Source organism: Mya arenaria, chromosome 10 (assembly GCF_026914265.1).
Source record: "Mya arenaria isolate MELC-2E11 chromosome 10, ASM2691426v1".
Taxonomy (NCBI): Eukaryota; Metazoa; Mollusca; class Bivalvia; order Myida; family Myidae; genus Mya; species Mya arenaria.
This window is the reverse complement of record NC_069131.1, coordinates 14019158-14040573: the sequence shown is the minus strand read 5'-3', so window position 1 is coordinate 14040573 and position 21416 is coordinate 14019158. Positions and strand designations below refer to the sequence as shown.

The window sequence follows — 21416 nt, the reverse complement described above, 5'->3', positions numbered from 1 at the left end:
TATTCAAATTCGCTAACGGCAATCCAATCAAAATACAGCGTATGAATACATTACGTCAGTGAATCCCCAGATGTGGCTTGAAAATGCAGACATCGCGGTTACGGCTATGAACTAGGCCACAAGTGCCCTAGTCCAAAAACCAAAAAAAAAATTGTCACGCCACATGGAGTGTTTTCGGTCATTTATTTAGCGAATTTTCGCCCAGCAACATGGCATGTTTTCGGCCAGCTACTTAGCGTATTTTCGCCAAGCCACATGGCGAGTTTTCGGTCCGCTACTTGGCGTATTTTCGTATTTTCATCCCGCCACATGGAGTGTTTTCGGCCCGCCACATGGCGTGTTTTCGGCCCGCTACTTGGAGTATTGTCGATTTTACTGTAGTCACTGTAGCAAAGAGATGCTGCAATGCAAATTAAAAATAGGGAGAGGATTCAATGAAATGGAGAGTGGCGGGGCTAAAGTTTTTTGTCATTACTGTTTTACATACATTCTGAAGTTGTTTTTTTTATGAATGAATAATTGCACTTAATACACTCATGAATGAGTGTACGTCTAGTGACAGTTATTTTTATAGAAATACTTACTGATTATGATAAATTAATGTAATAAGTTATTAAAAAAATATTCAACTGAATGGAAAACATGTTGTTGTCGTTATTAAACAGGAAACAACTATGAATGCACGTGCTGTAGGCGTTCCATTTTGACTCACTGTTCATTCCTGTGTTGTACTTGTTTTCTTTGAAAACTGGTTAACCTAACAAGGCCGCTTTAGGAACGGCTGAAGACAAATACAACTTGTTGTCAATTATGAAATTAATTTAACAATTCATATACGTAAATGTCACATGTTATGTTCATTGATCTTGGTAAACAACATGAGCTAATTGTAGCTCACCTAGACAACGTTTTAAGTAGCAATACTATACTGGCGAAGCAGTTTCTTTTGTAAATTCCATAAAGAAATATAAAGATCAATTATTGTCTCTGGGTATGTAAACTGTCGGAATTCAGTCTTGATTGTTGGCCCAGCGTGTAATGTTGTTTATCGGGCTAGCGAGACATTCAATGTAAAATGTCGTGTGTCAGGCCAGTTGGGCATTCAATGTAAAATGTCGTGTGTCAGGTCAGTTGGGCATTCAATGTAAAATGTCGTGTGTCAGTCCAGTTGGGCATTCAATGTAAAATGTCGTGTGTCAGTCCAGTTGGGCATTCAATGTAAAATGTCGTGTGTCAGTCCAGTTGGGCATTCAATGTAAAATGTCGTGTGTCAGGCCAGTTGGGCATTCAATGTAAAATGTCGTGTGTCAGACCAGTTGGGCATTCAATGTAAAATGTGTGTCAGTCCAGTTGGGCATTCAATGTACAATGTCGTGTGTCAGGCCAGTTGGGCATTCAATGTAAAATGTCGTGTGTCAGGCCAGTTCGGCATTCAATGTAAAATGTCGTGTGTCAGGTCAGTTTGGCATTCAATGTAAAATGTCGTGAGTCAGGCCAGTTGGGCATTCAATGTACAATGCCGTTTGTCAGGCCAGTTGGACATTCAATGTACAATGTCGTGTGTCAGGTCAGTTGGGCATTCAATGTAAAATGCCGTTTGTCAGGCCAGTTGGGCATTCAATGTATACATGGGCCAGATAAACATTCAATGTACAATCTCGTGTGTCAGGCCAGTTGGACATTTAATGCATAATGCCGTTTGTCAGGCCAGTTGGACATTCAATGTACACGGGCCAGATAAACATTCAATGTACAATGTCGTGTGTCAGGCCAGTTGGACATTTAAAGTATAATGTCGCTTGTCGGGCCAGCTGGACATTCAATGTACAATGTCGTTTTTCGAGCCAGCTGTCCATACAGTGTACAATATCGTTTGCAGACCAAGCTGGACTTTCAATGTTTACAGTTGTTCAACGGGCCAGCTGGACATTCAATATACATATACAATGTCGTTTGTCGGGCTAGCTGGACAGTTAGATTCCAAATGTGATTATTATGTGTCGTGCCAGTCCGTGTTAAATTCTGAATGCTGCATTTGATTGAGAATCAGCTGGATATTCAATGTTGAATGTAATATGTTGGGCAAGCTAGACATTCAATATTAAATGTCGTGTCGTGTGCCAAAGACAATTGGAGCTCATTTTTCATCGAAAACAATCTCGGATGTACGCCGGTACATCAGTAGAAGTAGTTCGTAAAATTTTAAATACGAGTTTTAATAAATTCTAGTGTTTAATCGTGTAGTTTGTATTGCTTAGTTTAAATTGATTGCCCGTGGAGTGTATTATTGCATTAACAATTAAAGTTCACAAGAGCAATGTCAATAAGTTTAACAGCTAAAGTGAAATTACTACGCGAACTAATTGCAACGTGTAAAGATTTCTGACATTGTAAACCGTCCATATACATCCGAGGTTATTTTTGCTATGGCCGAGGATTTCCGAATGACCCAAAGAATCCGCTATTTATTCCGCACTGGACATGCCCCTCATTTAAAATTCCGCAAAATTAAGTTCGACCCCTTGGTTACACACAAATGAGAGCATCCGTTAAAAGGTGTTGAATTATTTCCACCAACTTAACATACATGTTAATTCATTAGAAAAAAATCATTGAAGTTCTAGGAATTATACGGACGTTTATGTCAAACTGTTAAAGGTTTATAGATGTTGAATAGGTTTTTCAATATCTTGTTTTACACGCAAACAAATGTTTGAGGATGAATTTCAATTAAATTTCGCCAATATAAACCCAGCCGTCCGCCGTCCTACCAGCATATTGGATTGAATGTTCATACGTGAACGAAAAAATAATTAAAAATATAAAGTTTATTTTACTTTCAAAATGAAGATTATTGGAATAATTGCGCTAGTTTGTTTGGCAGAATTATCTTTCGGTTTGGAATTGTACAGCAGAATTAGGAGACTTGCCGTCGGTGAGTGTCGACTCTTTATTATTCTCTTGGATTTAACGTACATATCATGTATACCATTTCTCTTGGAAATTCAACCTTCAATACGTATTTAGTGTTTGGCCTTCATTGTAAGCTAATCAGGGGAGATATATTTTTTAAAAGTTTGGTCTTCTATTTGTGAAGACGCGTTACTTATTACTGAAGATGACTCGTGATTAAAATAATTGCTATAACTGCGCATGCGCATAAAGGCATGCCTAATGTTTACATTTACAAAGGCACACTTTAGTGTCAAGTCTGATTGAAACAACGTCACAATATCTTGAAGAGATTGACTGGTCTTTTAGACAGGCGCATGGCTTAATTTTAAAGCTGATGAAATTTGCCTGAAGCTTAGCCCTAAGTCGGTTAGAATTTGGCCACCGCTTACTTATGCAACTTATTCATTAAGAAATTACTTAATAAACTCGATCATAAACAAAAATAAAATCTTTTTTACTTAAGTGTCATAAATATTAAATGTAGTTGACTGGTCAATATTCTTAATTTCAAGTAAAAGGTTTTTTCGACTAATAACCTGTTTAATATATAAAATCGACCAAATATTTATATCAACGTAATTATGCTCTTTAAAATGATGACAGCCGTTCACTGCCTATGTATCGACCCATGAATAATAAAAAGCTTTCAAACTCTTGATAACTTTTGAACTTTAAAATACTTTAAAACACTTATAAATTAATTCTTGGAAAGTTTTTTTTCGGATGATAACCATCCGTTCTGAAATATACTCAGGCAAAAGCAAAACAAAATCATATTAAAGCTTTCTAAACGTCAGAATAGCAGATCGATATTCTCAGGGTTATAAAAGATGAAGAAGCTTATGTTGCAAAGGTGTACTTAATACCTCAGCTGAAGCAACCATGCAGACTAAAATAAATAGAAGCAAAATCATCTGTCATTTAAAATGATCTAAGTCAGGAAGGGTTTTCAATATTGATCTTAATTGGATCTAAGAACGATGTAGCTAATCGGATGGCATGATATAAATAACGGACCTATACAGTGAATGAAGTCACTGATGTTTGGCCATAAGTTGGACCTAAGTTCATATATCGAATACCAACCAAGGACTTCCATTACTTTAATGTCATCGCTGTTTAATTGTATAGCAGTGAAATAATCCTCATCATCTTTATATGAATTTGACCACCATGTATCCTAAAGCCGCGTAGTTGTCGGAAGACTCTTGTCCTGGAATCTCTCATAAAATCATACCACTCAATACAAAAAAAATAATGTTCTGTCCCAAGGTTGTGGTGGTGGCGGCTGTGGTGGTGGCGGCTGTGGCGCGGGCGGATGCGGGACCGGAGGGTCAAGCGGCGGCGGCTGCACCGGGGGCTCTTGTGGAGGAACAGGTCCCGCCTATATTCCCGGGGGAACGGGCATCGCAACGTCCTGGTCTAGCGGGTGGTCTTCTGGGACACCAGTCAAAGTGAGCATATTTTCAAATTGTGTTGATGAATCTTATCTCAGTTACTTGCGTTATGAGGAAAAATCTCTTTCATCAAAATAGAAAACGTTGCCATGTAATGATTTTCCGTCTTCTTAAAGACGCATCTACACGGCCACTTAACACCAGCTCCACCACTAAATGGTGATGCAAAGAAAATGAGCTGTCGACACTTCCGTGGTGCAGTTGTGCCCTGTGTTCACATCTGCAAACGTGAATGTAATTTATATTTTATTTGATAATTTTATTAAACGAACGTATTTCAAAAATCGGAAAATGTGGTACTGTGTAAGAACACCTTAACTGCAGATGGTTACGATTTAATTTCAATATTGTGGGAACTGAGGTGCCAGGAGCATTTCTCCCGAATCGGACGTGTGAATATTTTGAAATCTTCTAGGATTTCAAGTTACTGCGTTGCCTATTACACACACACCGTACGAACATTCTGGCGCATGCACATATAACTGTTATGTATATTACTTACGCCGGAACACAACACAACTAATAAACACCTCTGAAAAAGGACACGTGCACGTTATAATGCAAGTGGTGGCGCTGTTGCTCTAGTGATGGCGCTGTCGAGTAGTGGTGGCGCTGTCGAGTTCGTTTTGCGCCCAAAGTAACATTTGGATTTGACTAGTTACATATATCTTAATTTGCGAGAATAGTGTTTTAGAGCTGTATATCTTAGTGAAAGTCATGCACCTTTTAATGCCCCTAGCATTTGTGACATGCCTCCTAATTCATTAAAATATACTATTTTCCTTACACGAGAATATATATACAGCGTATAGCTCGTATAGCTACCTATTCTATACGTGAAAAGCGTACAATCATCCTTAAAGAGCTGCCAGGATTTCTTCAATGCATTGTTTTGCATACAATGTAGTGATAAAGTTTAATATCTGAAAATGAAAGAAAAATGTCGACTTCGTACAGATTACGTACAATTTGTTTCGTCGATTATGATATATCAGTCGATTATAACATGTGCGTTCCAGGGCGCGCTTCTTCTCATTTGATAAGAATTATATTGCACCAATGAAGTATCGACAGCTGTTTTTCTTTGCACCACCTTTAAGTGGTGAAGCTGGCGTTTAGTGGTTGTGATATATCGACCTCACAGTTGTCTGTTCTTTCCACAGATAAGCCAACCATCCGGTTCATCGTGGTCCAAGACCTGGTCTTCCGGTTCGGGTGGCGCTCCAGGCGGTGGCCACACGGGCGTCTCGTTTGTCCCATCTGGTGGAATAGCGGGTGTCGCCGGCGGCTCTTCCGGTAGTAAAAAGTCCTGGTCACATAAATATTCTTCGTCGTCTGGCACATCCGGCGATAGTCTCTCAGCTACAGGTAGCGGATCCGGTGGTGGCTGTGCAGGCGGATCCTGCGGGGGAAGCGGTTCCAGCGGTCCATCCGCTTCCAGTGGCATGGGTGGCGTGTCAGGCGACGGCCACACGGGCGGTTCGTATGTCCCATTTGGTGGAATGGAAGGTGTCACAGGCGGCTCTTCCGGAGGTAAAAAGTCCTGGTCACATTCTTGGTCGTCAGGGACCACCGGCGGTGGCCTGTCTGCTCCAGGTGGCGGATCTAATGGCGGTTGCGCAGGGGGGTCCTGTGGGGGAAGCAGCTCCAGTGGTTTGTTCGCAACAGGTGGCGAATCTGGTGGCGGCTGTGCAGGGGGCTCCTGTGGGGGAAGCGGCTCCAGCAGTCCGTCCGCTTCCGGTAGCATGATTGGCGCTACAGGCGGCGGCCACACGGACGGTTCGAATGCCCCATCTGGTGGAATGGAAGTTGGCACCGGCGGCTCTTCCGGAAGTAAAAAGTCCTGGTCACAACAACATTCTCGGTCGTCTGGGACCACCGGCGGTAGTCTGTCTGCTTCAGGTGGTGGCTGTGCAGGCGGATCATGTGGGGGAAGCGGTTCCGGCGATTCGCCCACACCCAATGGCGGATCTGCTGGCGGCTGCTTAGGGGGGTCCTGTGGGGGAAGCGGCTCAAACGGTCCGTCAAATTCCGGTGGCATGGGCGGCGGCCACACGGACGGATCGCTTGTCCCATCTAGTGGAATGGAAGGCGTCGCCGGCGGCTCTTCCGGAAATAAAAAGTTCTGGTCACATAAATATTCTTCGTCGTCTGAGACCTCCGGTGGCAGCTCGTCTGCTCCAGGTGGCGGATCTGGTGTTGGCTGCGCAGGCGGATCCTGTGGAGGAAGCGGCTCCGGCCTTTCGACCACGACCGATGGCAAATCTGTTGGCGGCTGCTCAGGTGTCTCCTGTGGGGGAATCGGCTCCAGCGGATCGTCTGTTTCCGTTGCGATGGTTGGCTCCGGCGGTTCGTCTGCACCCGCGGGCGGATCTGGTGGTGGCTGCTCAGGGGGCTCATGTGGAGGAAGCGGCTCAAATAGTCCGTCACCTTCCGGTGGCATTGGTGGCGTTTCAGGCGGCGGCCACACGGACGGATCGTTTGTCCCATCTGGTGGAAAGGAAGGTGTCGCCGGCGGTTCTTCCGGAAGTAAAAAGTCCTGGTCACATAAATTTTCCTGGTCGTCTGGGACCTCCGGCGGCAGCCCGCCTTCTCCAGGTGGCGGAACTGGTGCCGGTTGTGCAGGCGGATCCTGTGGAGGAAGCGGATCCGGCCTTTCGACAACACACGATGGTGGATCTGTTGGAGGCTGCTCAGGGGTCTCCTGTGGGAAAAGCGGCTCTAGTGGATCGTCAGCTTCCAGTGCGATGGTTGGTGCTACAGGCGGCGGACACACGGACGGTTCGTATGTCCAATCTGGTGGAATGGAAGGTGTCGCCGGCGGCCTTTCCGGAAGTAAAAAGTCCTGGTCCCAGAAATATTCTTGGTCATCTGGGACCTCCGGCGGCAGCCCGTCTGCCCCAGGTGGTGGATCTGGTGGCGGCTGTGCAGGCGGATCCTGTGGAGGAAGCCGCTCCGGCCTTTCGCCCATACTCAATGACGGGTCTGTTGGTGGCTGCTCAGGTGTCTCCTGTGGGGGAAGCGGCTCCAGCGGATCGTCTGCTTCCAGTGCGATGGTTGGTGCTACAGGTGGCGGCCACACGGACGGTTTGTATGTCCAATCTGGTGGATTGGAAGGTATCATGGGCGGCTCTTCCGGTAGTAAAAAGTCCTGGTCACAACAACATTCTTGGTCGTCTGGGACCTCCAGTGGCAGCCTGTCTGCTCCAGTTGGCGGATCTGTTGCCGGCTGCGCAGGGGGCTCATGCGGTGGAAGCGGCTCCGACTGCAATGCCGCCTCCTGTCCCCGTCTCCGCTGCAGGGACTCATACACGCCACCGGGACAGTGCTGTCCCATCTGTCCTACTGGCGGAAAATCAGGTAAGGAATGGCTAGTTTAATAAAACGATAACGTTTTGAATCCAATTAAATGTACGTATTTGACTGTCATGGACGGTTACCCTTTTTTGCTTGGGTCTTGGACCTGCTTTGCATTAATATTCCTATATATTGTAACGGATTTTTGAAAACTGTTGCTGCAAATATGTCTGTTAAGCATACTTTGGATGAAATATTTCATTATGTGTTATGTTGGTGTTGTTTTTTATTACAGGAGGTTCGAGCGGCGGATGCATGTTTGGCTGTAAGGTCAAATACTAAAACCCACTGCCCGGTGCCCAACAGACATACAAATATCGCATTGACTCTGACCTTTTCATTTTATCATATTGTATACATGTAGTTCTCGAAATACAATCAGGAAATGAAACAAGGATTTTGTTCAGGTGGTTAAAAGGCGGAAGATTCAGGAATTTTTGGTATGCCCTAGCGGATCCAGTGGGGGTGGGGGCAACCGGCGAGCGACCACCCCCTTAAAACCTTCCCAAACCCCCCTGCCAACACTTTAGACCAAATTATTTCGGATCTGAGGCAGGGGCGCAATTCAAAAGGTTAAGCCCCTAAGTTACGCCCTTGTAATGTGGATATCTGGATCCGCACCTGGTATGCTACTAAAGTGGCGTCAGTTGGGGCGTGCGTCCCCTTACCCTGGAGTTTATGTTCACAAACAGTTTCACTCAGACTATGAAAATGACATGTTCAAAATGTGCACAACATTGTTTTCATTGCAAAACAAAATTCCATGTAAAATGTAGAGCGATGCTAACTTCCAATATACAGCGATTTCACCATCAACTCTCTTTAAGAAAGGTACAAAAAATCAAGATTTGAATTTTGTGTGTTGATTCTGAACTCAGACTTAAGACTGTTCGTAAACAGGAACTTTGTTGTTGGCTCAATTTTAAATGGTGCGTTTGTTATATATCGTGAACAAATTATCGTGTATATATCCATGTTTAAATGCATACTAAATAAGAAGTCTTTTTAAAGCTGCATTCTCATAGATTTACCGTGTTGACAGATATTTATTGCCTTTTTGCGCCCTTTTTTACATAAATATCTAACAAGAAAGCGATATAAAATTGCTGACAAAAGAGAGATCGCAGGTTGTCAATTTTTTTTGTGTCAGCAGTCTTATACCATTGGTTTCCATGAATTTTCGCAAAAATTGGCTCGTTCCAAAAAAAGTTGTCAAAACGTTCAATTTGTGAGAGTGCAGCTTTAAATCGTATAGAGAGAAAAGCGAATTACTTATTCACGGTCATTACATATTTATTTTTGAAAACATGCAAAAATACGATAAACATGAATAATAAGATATGAACATTTCACAAAGTTATTAACACTATAAGAAGATAAAGCATTTGATAAAAAAACATAATACGCCAACGGCAGGAACACTGCATCATTCGACCCCTATCTTTGCATTCCACATCGCTAAAAACTCTGAAAATATATCAGTAAAAAAACATTTTATTTACGAAAGAATACTTGCTCTGGGAATATATTCCATCTGCTTTGTTAATAAATATACATAAATCAGTAAATCGGTCCTTATATCCCTTCGGGATTGGTCCATATACACCTTCGGGGGCTGACTGGCTTGTCCGTATACACCCTCGGGGGAGGGGGCGGGGCGGTTCATAATATTTTACACCTTCGGGGGGCTGACTGGTCGGTCCTTACAATGTCATATGACCCTCAGTGGTGTGTATTTTTTCTTAAATATATTATAATAAACGTTTTATATTGGCTCAAAGTGAGGGTAAGAAAGTCAAAATTTGCGCCCCTTTAAGTACGCCCCCTCTTACCCCAAAAAACCTTACCCGTCCGTGTTGTGTACACTGCTGTCAAGGACAACGTTCATTAACTAGTTTGCTTGTCAGTAAAAAGAGTAGACAATTATCCGCATGGTGTTTATTGCACGATAAAGCTCCGCCTATTTGGTTATAGTGTAAATATTGGTGTTAATGTATAGACTTAAACAGAGAAAACACCCTCCCCTCTAACATGATATAATGTTCCGAGTAGTGTCATTTATATGGAAGTGCATAATGTATGTACTGATGACTAGGTCATGTGTGTTTTTTTCGACCTTTTTATCGATGACCATTCAAATTTCGGTTCTGGGGGAGGGGTGCAGATCATAAAGTTACGTCCCTACGCTACGCCCCCTCTAATGTCAAATCCTTGAACCGCCCATGTACGCATCAACACTGCATAATCACACCATACGTTTCCAAACAACATGATCACACCACCAGTATATACGATATACGCTCCCATAATCGAGGATCAGAATATTTGCCGTTTAAAAAAAGTAGTTCAATACTTTACAACCTGTCTGCACTTGGTATAGTTTATGGTAACAAGTAGTTCAATTATTTGGGTCAATTTTGGCACCAGAATGCTTCGAAATATTAATATTCTTGAACTTTACAACAATAATCTGGAAAAACAATATAAGTTTATAAGTAATTTCTTAATGCTGATGTTACAATTAATCTTTAAATAACAGAGCACTTAATATACTCTTGAGATTTGTTAAGAGGCAACTTTTGGCCGCATAATGTGATTAATAATATCCGTACTTAAACAATATACAAGGGCTCTCTGGGAGCGTTGCACTTCATTCAGCTCGCCTCTTGACATAAGCATAACAACAGAAAATATATGTAAGAGTTAGATGAACTTAATCTTAATGTTTAAGAATGGGCGGAGTGAGCGAAGCAAACGAGATCTTCTTAATCATAAACATTTTAATTTAGGTAATCTAACTGACTTAGAATACAATCCCATTGGTTGAGACATTGTCAACGCAAAATCTGACACAGGGGTCGTGTATCGGGTGAGTGGCAGTGGGCCGACCTTTAATAAGTTGAAATTCTTAATGAATAAGACTAGTACTTCATGATTGCCGTATAGGAAAATTCATTGGCTATAAATGTAGGTTGAATTCTACATATTATAAGTAATTATTTATTCATAGCCTTGGATCGATTACGCGTAGAGAGCACGGGTGAAAAGGGGGGTGTTTCGACAACCTCGGGCATATTGGTGACAGTCAGAGCTGGTTTAAAAAATATAAGGACATATCAATTATGTATTATAATAAATATTAGTATGTACCAAAAATTAGTTATAAATATCTTATATCCACGGCCGAAAGTGTAAGATAGGTTCATCCCAACCAGAGCGTAGACAGGAGTATTTTCTCCCAGCCCAGATAAGTCGAAATAATATAAGTCAAAATATTTTGCAATGCTGGAATATAAGTATCTTCATCCCTGACTGATATGTTCACCTATGCCCGGGCCATGTAATATATTGATAAAAATAGGGAAATTCAAAATGTAATGCTCATTGGCAATTTTTACAAAATTCATGACGGGAGGACTGGAATAGTTCAATTCAAAACCTAAATTTTATTATATTTCTGTGAATATATTCAATAGCCATATTCCACAGGAATAAGAGTTTCATTTCGAAAGTTCCTCGTATACATTTACGGAACGCATAAAGACAATTAACGTATCCCTAAATACTACCGTCAAAGTTGATTTTTCCGTCACCGTCAGCGTCTGCGTCGTTCAACATCTCGCTGATATCCTCTTCTGTACACTCCTCCCCTAGCGACTTCATGGCGTGTCTGGAAGTATGGCAAAAATCGGCATTTCTCTTCTTTTATCATTAGTAGCATGGAGAGGGCAATATCAACATACGAAAAAGTTAGGTCGTTGTTTCGATATACAGTAAACTCGAGTTCCAGTGAACTCTTGTTTTAAAGCCGTTAATCCCATTCTTCAGCGGTAAAGTAATTTTGATGAGGGTGTAGCTTGTTTGTGGTGTTTGGATTTTTGTATGTGGTGTAAGTCTTTGTTTGGTGTTTGTATTTGTTTATGTGATATTAATATGTTAGTGTCTATAGTTCATTGTCGTTTGGATTCTTGCATTGTGCCCCTTAACAGAGATTATTTTTGAATTTGTCATAGTATTATTAAACTAGTGTGCTTTGTTAAATAATGTTCTGATGTGGAGATTGTAACGCAACTGTTCTTTTTTCAAAAACATGAGATCTTTGACCTTGCAACCAATTTAAGAAGCTTTGAGACGACCCCTTTATAAACGAATGTAAGCCGAATGTAATCCCTACTTGAATTGTTATCTTTCAATCACAATTACAACCCAACGTATACAAATTCGTATCATACGTTAGCTCCTTCCGGTCTATGGAGCCGTTTCCATCTTTATCAAATAACCGGAAAGTCTCCCACGCATGCGTCTCGATGTCCTTCTGTCTGAACTGCTTCCGGATAAACCCCCGGAACTCACTGAAGTCTATCTTACCGTTTTCTGAAAAAGAAAAAAAAATACTTCGTTAAATTAAAGTAAAGTAAGTGGCATTCATTTCATAGTTTTTAAGCTGGTGCACATATATACATTATGCTCAATTGAGCGCGGTCACATATTTGCTGTTTGTTTGTTTGTTTTTTGGTGTCCAATTTTATTTGGTTCAACGGCAACTGATGGGCACAGATTTTAATTTGTAAATTTCAGCTGAAAATCATTCAGTTTTTTTATCGTACATAACTAATGATGTTAGCAAAACAAATCCTTTTTAACGCATATTTGAATTTTATGAGTATGTCGCCTTCGTATTCAATTCAAACTAAAAAAAGAAAATATTGTAGGTTTCATATATTTTATCACAGTCTCGTCAATAAATACACATAAGATTTCCACTATAAAAACGTTTCATAAAAGAATTGCCACTCAAATTGAGTAAACGAGACTATAATGAATTATTAAGAATCTGATTAAAATCGTAAATGTATACGCATAAAGTTAAAAATAGATATTTGTACTATTAAATATAACCACTACATGTATCATGGTAAATAGTTTCACACATAACGGTTTAATAATCACATACAATGATTATATGTTATAATTGCTTTAATATTTAAAACTGCACTCTCACAGATTAAACGTTTTGACAACTTTTTGAAAAAAAATTGGAACGAGCAATTTTTTGCGAAAGTTCATGGAAACCAGTTATATAAGACTGCTGACAAAAAACGCAGATTTTTATAATTAAGTTCAAAAATTGATGTTTTATGCATTTTTCTTAAACCGTTAGTTTAAGCATAAAACATTAATTTTCGAACGGAAATATGAAACTCTGCGATCTGATCTTTTGTCAGCAATCTTTTATCATTGATTTGCAGATATTTACGCAAAAATTCGCTCTTTCCAAGACAAAAAATAAAAAAGTTGTCAAAAAGGTATATCTGTGAGAGTTCAGCTTTAAAACTAAATAGTACTCTCAACCATCAATTCTATGCTCATATATACATAAAGTTTTAGATCTAAGATTTAGAATGTTTAAACATGTTTTGGCAGTTACTTTTGCCTTACCCTTGTTGAAAAATATAAACAATAATGTATTCATTAAAATAATTGCAATAAATCTAATTCATTTGCTGTGGAAAATAGTTCTTGTCTTAAGGCCTGGTATACTTGACACTAAAACAGAACATGTTCTCCTGTTTCAACAGAAATACACATGTACTACAAACTACTACACTCGTTTAAAGACATGTCACTTGATGGAGTCGATCTCCGGTTAAGGAAATATAGATCATGAATGAACGGGGAAATTATTGGGACTGTTCAAGATAAAATGAAATCTTGTATTATAAAATAAAGCTCGATATAAATTCACCACTCAATTGGTATCACGCTCCCCCCATCCCCCAGGTCCGGGGATATACCGAGGATAGCCGTGGGCCGTGTTTTTACCTTCCAGGTGGCCGCGCAGTGCCGGGTGAATGCGGTGGTTTTGTCTTCGCGCCAAATATAGCAGGGAATGGGCCTTACTTAGGGTCGCTTGGGTTCGGGGGCATTCGGCGCTGGTTCTACCAGCAGTTCGTACCTGCAGGGCGGGGATTTTTTCCCGGGCTAGGCTGGACCGAAAGTCAATTTAAAGTCCCCGCCATTCCCCGGACCTTATGGGTGTGTGGTTACAATTGACTGGTGCATAAGTACTTTATTTGTGCGGTTACTCTTTAGATAAAGGCATACAATTTCCCAAATGGTGTTGGCCGTTTTCGTGGATGACGTTAAGTTATTTTCAGAAGATGACCCTCTATGTGGACTTACCATAAGTATTGTGATTTATATAGAGCAAAATGCATTTGCATGTAATGTGACAGTGGTAAAACTGTTTATGATATGCAAAAGAACTTGTAAAACAATTGTTACAAGAGTACTTGAAGTACACAAAGAGAAAACAATGCTGTATTTCTTACGGAAAATTTGTTTAAAACAATACAGAATGGAAACGGTTAATGTAATGATTTTAACTACCTCGGAGCAGCTTTAACTATACTAACTCTTTAAACCATAGTCTCAATGCTCTAAATGCATCCTAATTTCAAACCAATTCCTTGGTGTTTTTGTAATTGCTACATTGAATGATGGTTCTGAAATATGGGGGGTTTCAAAAGAGAAAAAAATCGAGCGTATTCACTTTAAATTTTCTATATACATTTTTATACTTGGAGTGAAAAAGAGTCCTCATGGTTATATTACATATAAATCAATAATGATATGTTAGGAAGTCTTGATGCTTGAAATAATTTTGCACCACTTTTAGATAGTTATAATGATTAACATGTGGGGCTTAATCAGAACTCCTCCTCGAGTATTTTGTTCTTTCTTTTATTAATAGCATGTGTCATTGTGACCATGTCAATTCGTTGTTATGCATGTTGTTGTCAAAATAACTGTTCAGTTTACGATAAAAACACTTTTGTGTGTTTGTCTTACGTTTAATGAACAAAAGATCTTCCATTCAAACTCCCGATGACAACTTACCGGTGTTACAAGTTTCTTTCACACATATTATACACTTACTATCTTTGTCTATGGACTTGGCGGCCATCCGAAGTTCCTGGTAGGTCAAGGGCACGCCCAGGGTCTTGAGAGCTTTGCCCATCTCCTCTGTAGAGATCGTTCCGTCACCGTCCTTGTCAAAAACACGAAATAGCTCTTTCACGTCTGGAAAGGGAACAATATTATGTATATAAATCGAGTGTAGTCTGTAACACTGTTGTAACTATAAAGCTTATAGAAGGTCATACTAAAATCTTGCATGCATCCCTCGATATGTTTCCAAATATTTTCTGCGCCTGGGACACCAACAAAAGCAGTTGTGCTTTCTATGGAAGCATTCGGGACTCCTCGACCATTTTCCATCAAAACAACCGTCGGTTTTTTATGGACGGTTTACAGTGTCAGAAATATTGACATTTAACTATGCTATATGTAGATCGCGTATCAATTTCAATTTAACAGTTAAACTAAATGACTTTACTCTTGAGAACCTTAAATACTCATGCAATAAAACCATTTCAAAATACACGTACAAACACTTCAATTAATTAATACTAATATTTAAAATTTTACAAACTACTTCTACCGATGTACCGGCATATATCTGAGGTTGTTTTCGGTGAAAAATGGCCGAGGTGCTCCGAATGCTATCGAAGTTATCACAAGACGAACAGAGATCAGCTGTTATGAAAAAATACGACAAACATGGTCTTTTAACAAGCACAGTACTAGTATACGTTTCGTCCCAAACAAAAGGTCAAGTGCAACAACTTATATCGCTACCAATCACAAGCGAGCTAGAATAATGAAAACTACTTTAAAGTTTAAAGCTGCAATCTCACAGATTTACTGTTTTGTAACTTTTTTATTTTTTTTTGTTTTGGAATGAGCCAATTTTTGCGTAAATATCTGCAAACCAATGATACAAGATTGCTGACAAAAAATCAGATCGTAGATTTTCATATTTCCGTTCGAAAATTAATGTTTTATGGCTTAAACCGTTACTAACGGTTAAAGAACAAGAGGCGTCATAAGACAGCGCGCTCGACTACGCCGCTTTGACTTAGAATAGAATAACGATGTAATAATACCAAGTTTGGTCTCTTTATGTCAAACCTAACTAAAATTATTCGATACATAAGGTGACTTTGATGCTGCCCTCCCACCAGCCCGCTCAAACAATGACGCAAGTCATTCAAATAACTTGATTTCCCATTATGAAAATGTGGTTTAGAATATACAAATATGCCTTTCAAAGGAAATTTAAAAAAATCAAGGGCCATAATGTGTATTTAGGCTTAAAACGGAGTTATGTTTCTTGCTGTAAGATGGTCGTAAATAATTCTGAATTTTATTTAGTGCATCTAATGAACGGTATAGAAGTTTTTTTTATTAAAATCCCAACTTGCCCTTAACTTTTACTTGCCTAAAACTTTAACCTAAGTCAATCAGGGTCTTTAACTTGTATTGAGGATAATATGGGGCTATGTAACCTCATTGTGTGAAGGTCATGAGCCACTGTGTGAAGTATTAAGTCAATTGAACAAAGGATATAGAAGTTATTAATAAATATTCCAACTTGCCCTAAAACTTTAACCTAAGTTCCATAGTCAATCAGGGGCCATACTCCGTGTAAAGAATGATATGAAGTTATCTAACCTCATCATGTGATGGCCCTGAACAACTGCGTGAAGTATTAAGTCAATAGAATGTAGGGTATTGGACTTATAAGTGAAAATCCCAACTTGCCCTAAAACTTTAACCGGACGCCGACGCCGACGCTGGGGCGAGTAGTATAGCCCACCTATTCTTCGAATAGTCGAGCTAAAAATGCATAAAACATCAATTTTTGAACCTAAATGTAAAATTCTGCGATCTAACTTTTTGTCAGCAGTCTTATAAGACTAATTTTCATGCATTTTCGCATAAATTGGTGTCAAACGTTCAATCTGTGAGAGCGCAGCTTTAAAACTCCCAGACCTTTGTCGAATTTATTGATCTCTTCCGACTTCAGGGCCCGTGACTGTCGTCTTTCCCTGCCAGGGAGCTTGACCTTCGTAGTCGATTGGCGTCTTGTGGTCTGTGTAGAAACAAATAATCAGTTCAATTCACTTTGTTTTAATAAGGACAAGCCGAGGTAGTACCTAGGCCACAGTAGCTTTTTCGCAATAGAAGCTCGATTCACGACCCCACTAGTGTTGTAAGGCTTAGGAAATAGTTCTAAATCAAGCTTTAATGTTAGGCTATGTAAGGAGGAATTAAAGTTGGATGGACTGTCCCGTTTTACGCGTTTAAGTTGGTGGAGTACAATGGTCGTGGTCCTTTAAACGCGCACCAATCACGAAGACGACCTGGGTCTATCTCATAACATAAAGACAACATTGCCGCACGAGCGATTCAGCATACTTAAAAGCACAATACTACTTTGGAATCGTCAGAAAATCAGCTTTTTGAGAGTGGTCTAGTGGTATATCTACTTTAATCATCACCAAATTTGGTCAGTATATTGCAGCCATATTGCTCAGGTATCACCATTCTTGTACAGAAATTACCTAAAATCGGTCTTGTCCCATCAATAACTTTAGAGGTCTTGTCCAATAATATTTTGGTAGAATTTGTATGGACAAAGTATCTCGGATTCTAACCAATTTTAACCACGCTCCCACCACCCCGGGAATAACGGGGATTTTGACTTTCTGTCCAGCCAATCCCAGGTAAAATCCCCGCCCTGCGTAAACAGACTGTTGATAAAACATGATCCCGACCAAATGCTCTCGCATACGGGGACATATTTAAAGCATACGTTTAGATCTTGTTCAACTCCGGGAAAAGCTTGCTGAAACGCTGACAAATCCCGTTTAAAGAACGGATATTTCCCGACACAAAGCCCCGGCCCGCTATTTTCGGCGCAAAAACAAAACCAACGCATCCACTTGGCCCTCCGGTGCCACCTAGATGGTAAAAACACGTCCCGTTTCCCTCGCTACTCCCGGTATACCCCAACCCTCCCCCAACCCGGATCCAGGGGGCGTTGTTACAATTGACTGATGCATAACACTATACTGTGCACCCAATCGTCGATGGGAACTTCGTTCACGCATCGTCGGGTATCCAGTACATAGTAAAACACACTCGGCTTTATCGAGTACTAGTATTGTAACGAAGTGTGAAGGGAAGAATGTACCGATGCCGCTGTTCAAAAGAGACGTTGTATTAGTTTTTTTTATCCTAAATGACAGGTTTAATATAATTAAAGCTTAATTCAGTAATCAACTTGACAGTTTCGATGCGGTTTAGGCACGCTTAATTACATGTAAGTACAAACATATTAATAGTTTACAAATTGCAATTGGGTAAGTTTCAATCCTGATCAGTTCATCATGCTTTGTTGTAAAATATATATGTTCATTGAGATCTGACAGGGCGTAAACTGATGTATTTACTTGTGCTTAATTGCAATCGGACAGCAAATTATTAATCCAGATTAATCGGACTTAAAATGGTATATCACTCAATGTCCACTGTTTATCACCCACTGATTTAAGAACAGAACATTACAGATTAACGGAATCCTTTTACTAGGGCCATCGCGATGCCGCCCTCGCCTTTTGAAAATGCTCAAGAAGAATAACGCGTATTTCTTTGCTAAATGTCGCATCTTTTTTCAATTTGTACAGTACTGTAGAAAGTAAAACCTCTAGGTAGTCAATGAAAAAAATTGCACCGATGCAAAACTACGTTTTGCGTTTTTCCCAAACACCTAATTAAAAAGGATACATCGAAGTAAATGTGAAATCTCGTATCTTATTTCTGTTCAGTACCCCATCACCGACGCAAGTTAGATTTGACATAAACTTCGATGTATCTTTGTACAGTACCCCATCACCGACGCAAGTTAGATTTGACATCAACTTCGATGCATCTTTGTACAGTACCCCATCACAGACGCAAGTTAGATTTGACATTAGCTTCGATGCATCTTTGTACAGTACCCCATCACCGACGCAAGTAAGATTTGACATTAGCTTCGATGTATCTTTGTACAGTACCCCATCACCGACGCAAGTTAGATTTGACATTAACTTCGATGCATCTTTGTACAGTACCCCATCACCGACGCAAGTAAGATTTGACATTAACTTCGATGTATCTTTGTACAGTACCCCATCACCGACGCAAGTAAGATTTGACATTAACTTCGATGTATCTTTGTACAGTATCCCATCACAGACGCAAGTTAGATTTGACATTAGCTTCGATGCATCTTTGTACAGTACCCCATCACCGACGCAAGTAAGATTTGACATTAGCTTCGATGTATCTTTGTACAGTACCCCATCACCGACGCAAGTTAGATTTGACATTGGCTTCGATGCATCTTTGTACAGTACCCCATCACCGACGCAAGTTAGATTTGACATTAACTTCGATGCATCTTTGTACAGTACCCCATCACCGACGCAAGTAAGATTTGACATTAACTTCGATGTATCTTTGTACAGTACCCCATCACCGACGCAAGTTAAATTTTTTAAAAAGTCTGGACAAAAAACATGCGAAACGTATTATTGCATCGGCGCAATAGAAGATACGGTTCATACATGCTGTAGCAACTGTACAATGTACAATGTTTGAAACCCAGTTTCTTTAACTTTTCTTACAGTCATAAGTAACCTTGTTATACAAATATTTCACTATGATGTCATTACAGTTGCGAATTTTAATATCTTACATATCTATTGATATATGTTTATATTAAGAATATCTCCCTTATTATCAGTATACCACAGCAGTAAATATGCTTCATTGTATTTGTAACAATCGTTTTCAAATTTAAAATGTATATGATGTTTTTCTTTGGACGTGGCGAAACCCCATTCTTCACATGCATCATTTAATTTTCAACCAACAAAGGCATCGAACAATTTGCATACACTAACATACATTTATTTATAAAGTAACCTGTATTTTAAGCCAATGGAATTGTAGATAGGCAATCATTAAATACTAGGCTTAATCATTCATTAAATACTAGACTTAATCATTAAGAATTTTCACTTTCGCCAGTGTTTCAAGTTCCGCCTACTGCCACTAATCCCATATACACTCCATGCATCAGATTTTGCGTTGAGAATGTATTAGAAAATGAGGTTGTATTCTAAGTCCATTATATGACATGAAGTAATATCTTAAAGATTAAGAAGGGCTCATTCGCTTCGCTCAATCCGCCCATTCTTAATCATCTGTTTTTGATCTGTTCGGCGCTTTCCAATGGATGCGAAAACTGCGCTATGCATGCATTCATTCATGATCAGTTTAAATATGTGAACTAAGTTTTCCTCGTTAAAATCGTTAAAATATGCTTATATTTTTTATGATTGTTCTGATATATGGAAACCATGTTGTTCTTATTGAAATATTATCATATAAACGATTAGTCAGATTCCAAAATAAACGATTCATCCTCGGGGTTTTTCAAATGCTAGTATTTAACAGCATTTCAGCCGAATCTAAATCAAATATTATATTTTTTATTACTGATTGGTTATTATTGCATTGTCAATTGTGTTAATGTTTTTTTCAAGAAGGCCATATTGGAAATAAGAACAGTGCTATGTGTAATAATGATTAATATTATCATTACCATCATCATCATCATCATCATCATCATCATCACCATCATCATTATTATTATTATTTAAGGTCACAAACACATGCAAGAGCGCCTACATGTAGACAAAAGTTCTTGAAATACATGAAATTTATGTTATTTTTTTTAATGGCTCAAGTATTACTCATCATAAAAAAGTACAGCGTTCGATTCACGTAGCAAATACCTACTTCAGTAAACGTATGTAAGAATGTCATACGTTATATGGTACAAGAATAATAAAACTAAAAATATGCAAAACAGAACAATAAAACTACAAGTAGACTTCATGAAATATTCTTTTAGTTAATACAAAATATTTCAACTGAAATGTGCTTAATATTATAAAAATGCTGAGGTGTTACCATCGTTTAAAATAACTTTCCTTTTTTCACTACGTTTAAATTTGCACCCGAGTTGTGATTTTAATATGTATTCGCTCTGTTTCCACACAAAATTCTTGCTTGAAGCACACAGATTGAATCATTTGAATCCACTATACTCCTTTTATTTCAAATCACTATTTATTGAGGAGCTCACTTTTATTTCAAACAAACAATGAAAGGCGGTCTTAATGAAGTACCGCTTTAAATACCCATAAGGATTATTCTAAATACTCTCTGGGACTTATAATCCTGCTGTTTTTATTCAGCAGATATAAAAGTACATCTTCACCTTTGTTTACTAGGTAGTGAGGGATCTACATATATGCTAAATGCATCATCATCATCATCATCATCATCATCATCATCATCATCATCATCATCGTCGTCGTCGTCATCATCATTATCATCAGCAGCAGCACCAGCACCAGCAGCATCATGAACCCCATCTTGAGCAGCAGTACCACCGCCACCGCCACCACAAACACCACCACCACCATCATCATCTATATTGACCCGCATGCAGCATTTTAAAAGGATAATGGTTTTAAATAAAAGCATCAATGGAACTAATACTGTAAAACACATTGTTATTATATTATAAGAGACTATTTCTGCTTTGTGTATTTAAAAGATCACTCTACCCATACAAGAACAACTAAATTTATATTAAAGTTTGATGACAAGTACAATTTA

At 39.4% G+C, this 21416-nt stretch overlaps 2 protein-coding genes across 2 annotated transcripts; both read right to left on the bottom strand.

Annotated features, from left to right (window-relative positions):
• Window positions 1-5550: 5550 nt before the first annotated feature.
• On the bottom strand, window positions 5551-7536 carry LOC128204346 (basic proline-rich protein-like). The gene has a single exon (XM_052905761.1). It carries the CDS (start codon window positions 7534-7536, stop codon window positions 5551-5553), a length of 1986 nt encoding a protein of 661 aa, XP_052761721.1.
• A 3791-nt stretch (window positions 7537-11327) lies between these two features.
• On the bottom strand, window positions 11328-21220 carry LOC128204345 (neo-calmodulin-like). The gene is made up of 5 exons (XM_052905760.1): window positions 21143-21220; window positions 16668-16767; window positions 14709-14852; window positions 12002-12143; window positions 11328-11439 (listed from the first exon to the last, which is right to left on the bottom strand). The coding sequence occupies exons 1-5, from the start codon at window positions 21218-21220 to the stop codon at window positions 11328-11330; spliced, it is 576 nt and encodes a 191-aa protein (XP_052761720.1).
• Window positions 21221-21416: the final 196 nt, after the last annotated feature.

Bases quoted from the DNA above. Each gene is read 5' to 3' on its own strand.
- LOC128204346 (XM_052905761.1), bottom strand. From the start codon at position 7,536: ATGATACCTTCCAATCCACCAGATTGGACATACAAACCGTCCGTGTGG.
- LOC128204345 (XM_052905760.1), bottom strand. From the start codon at position 21,220: ATGGTGGTGGTGGTGTTTGTGGTGGCGGTGGCGGTGGTACTGCTGCTC. The intron at 14,853-16,667 runs GTCTGGGAGTTT...TTCCCTTTCCAG, and splicing joins GATCAATAAATTCGACAAAG to ACGTGAAAGAGCTATTTCGT. The intron at 11,440-12,001 runs GTATGATACGAA...CCATACTTCCAG, and splicing joins ATAGACCGGAAGGAGCTAAC to ACACGCCATGAAGTCGCTAG.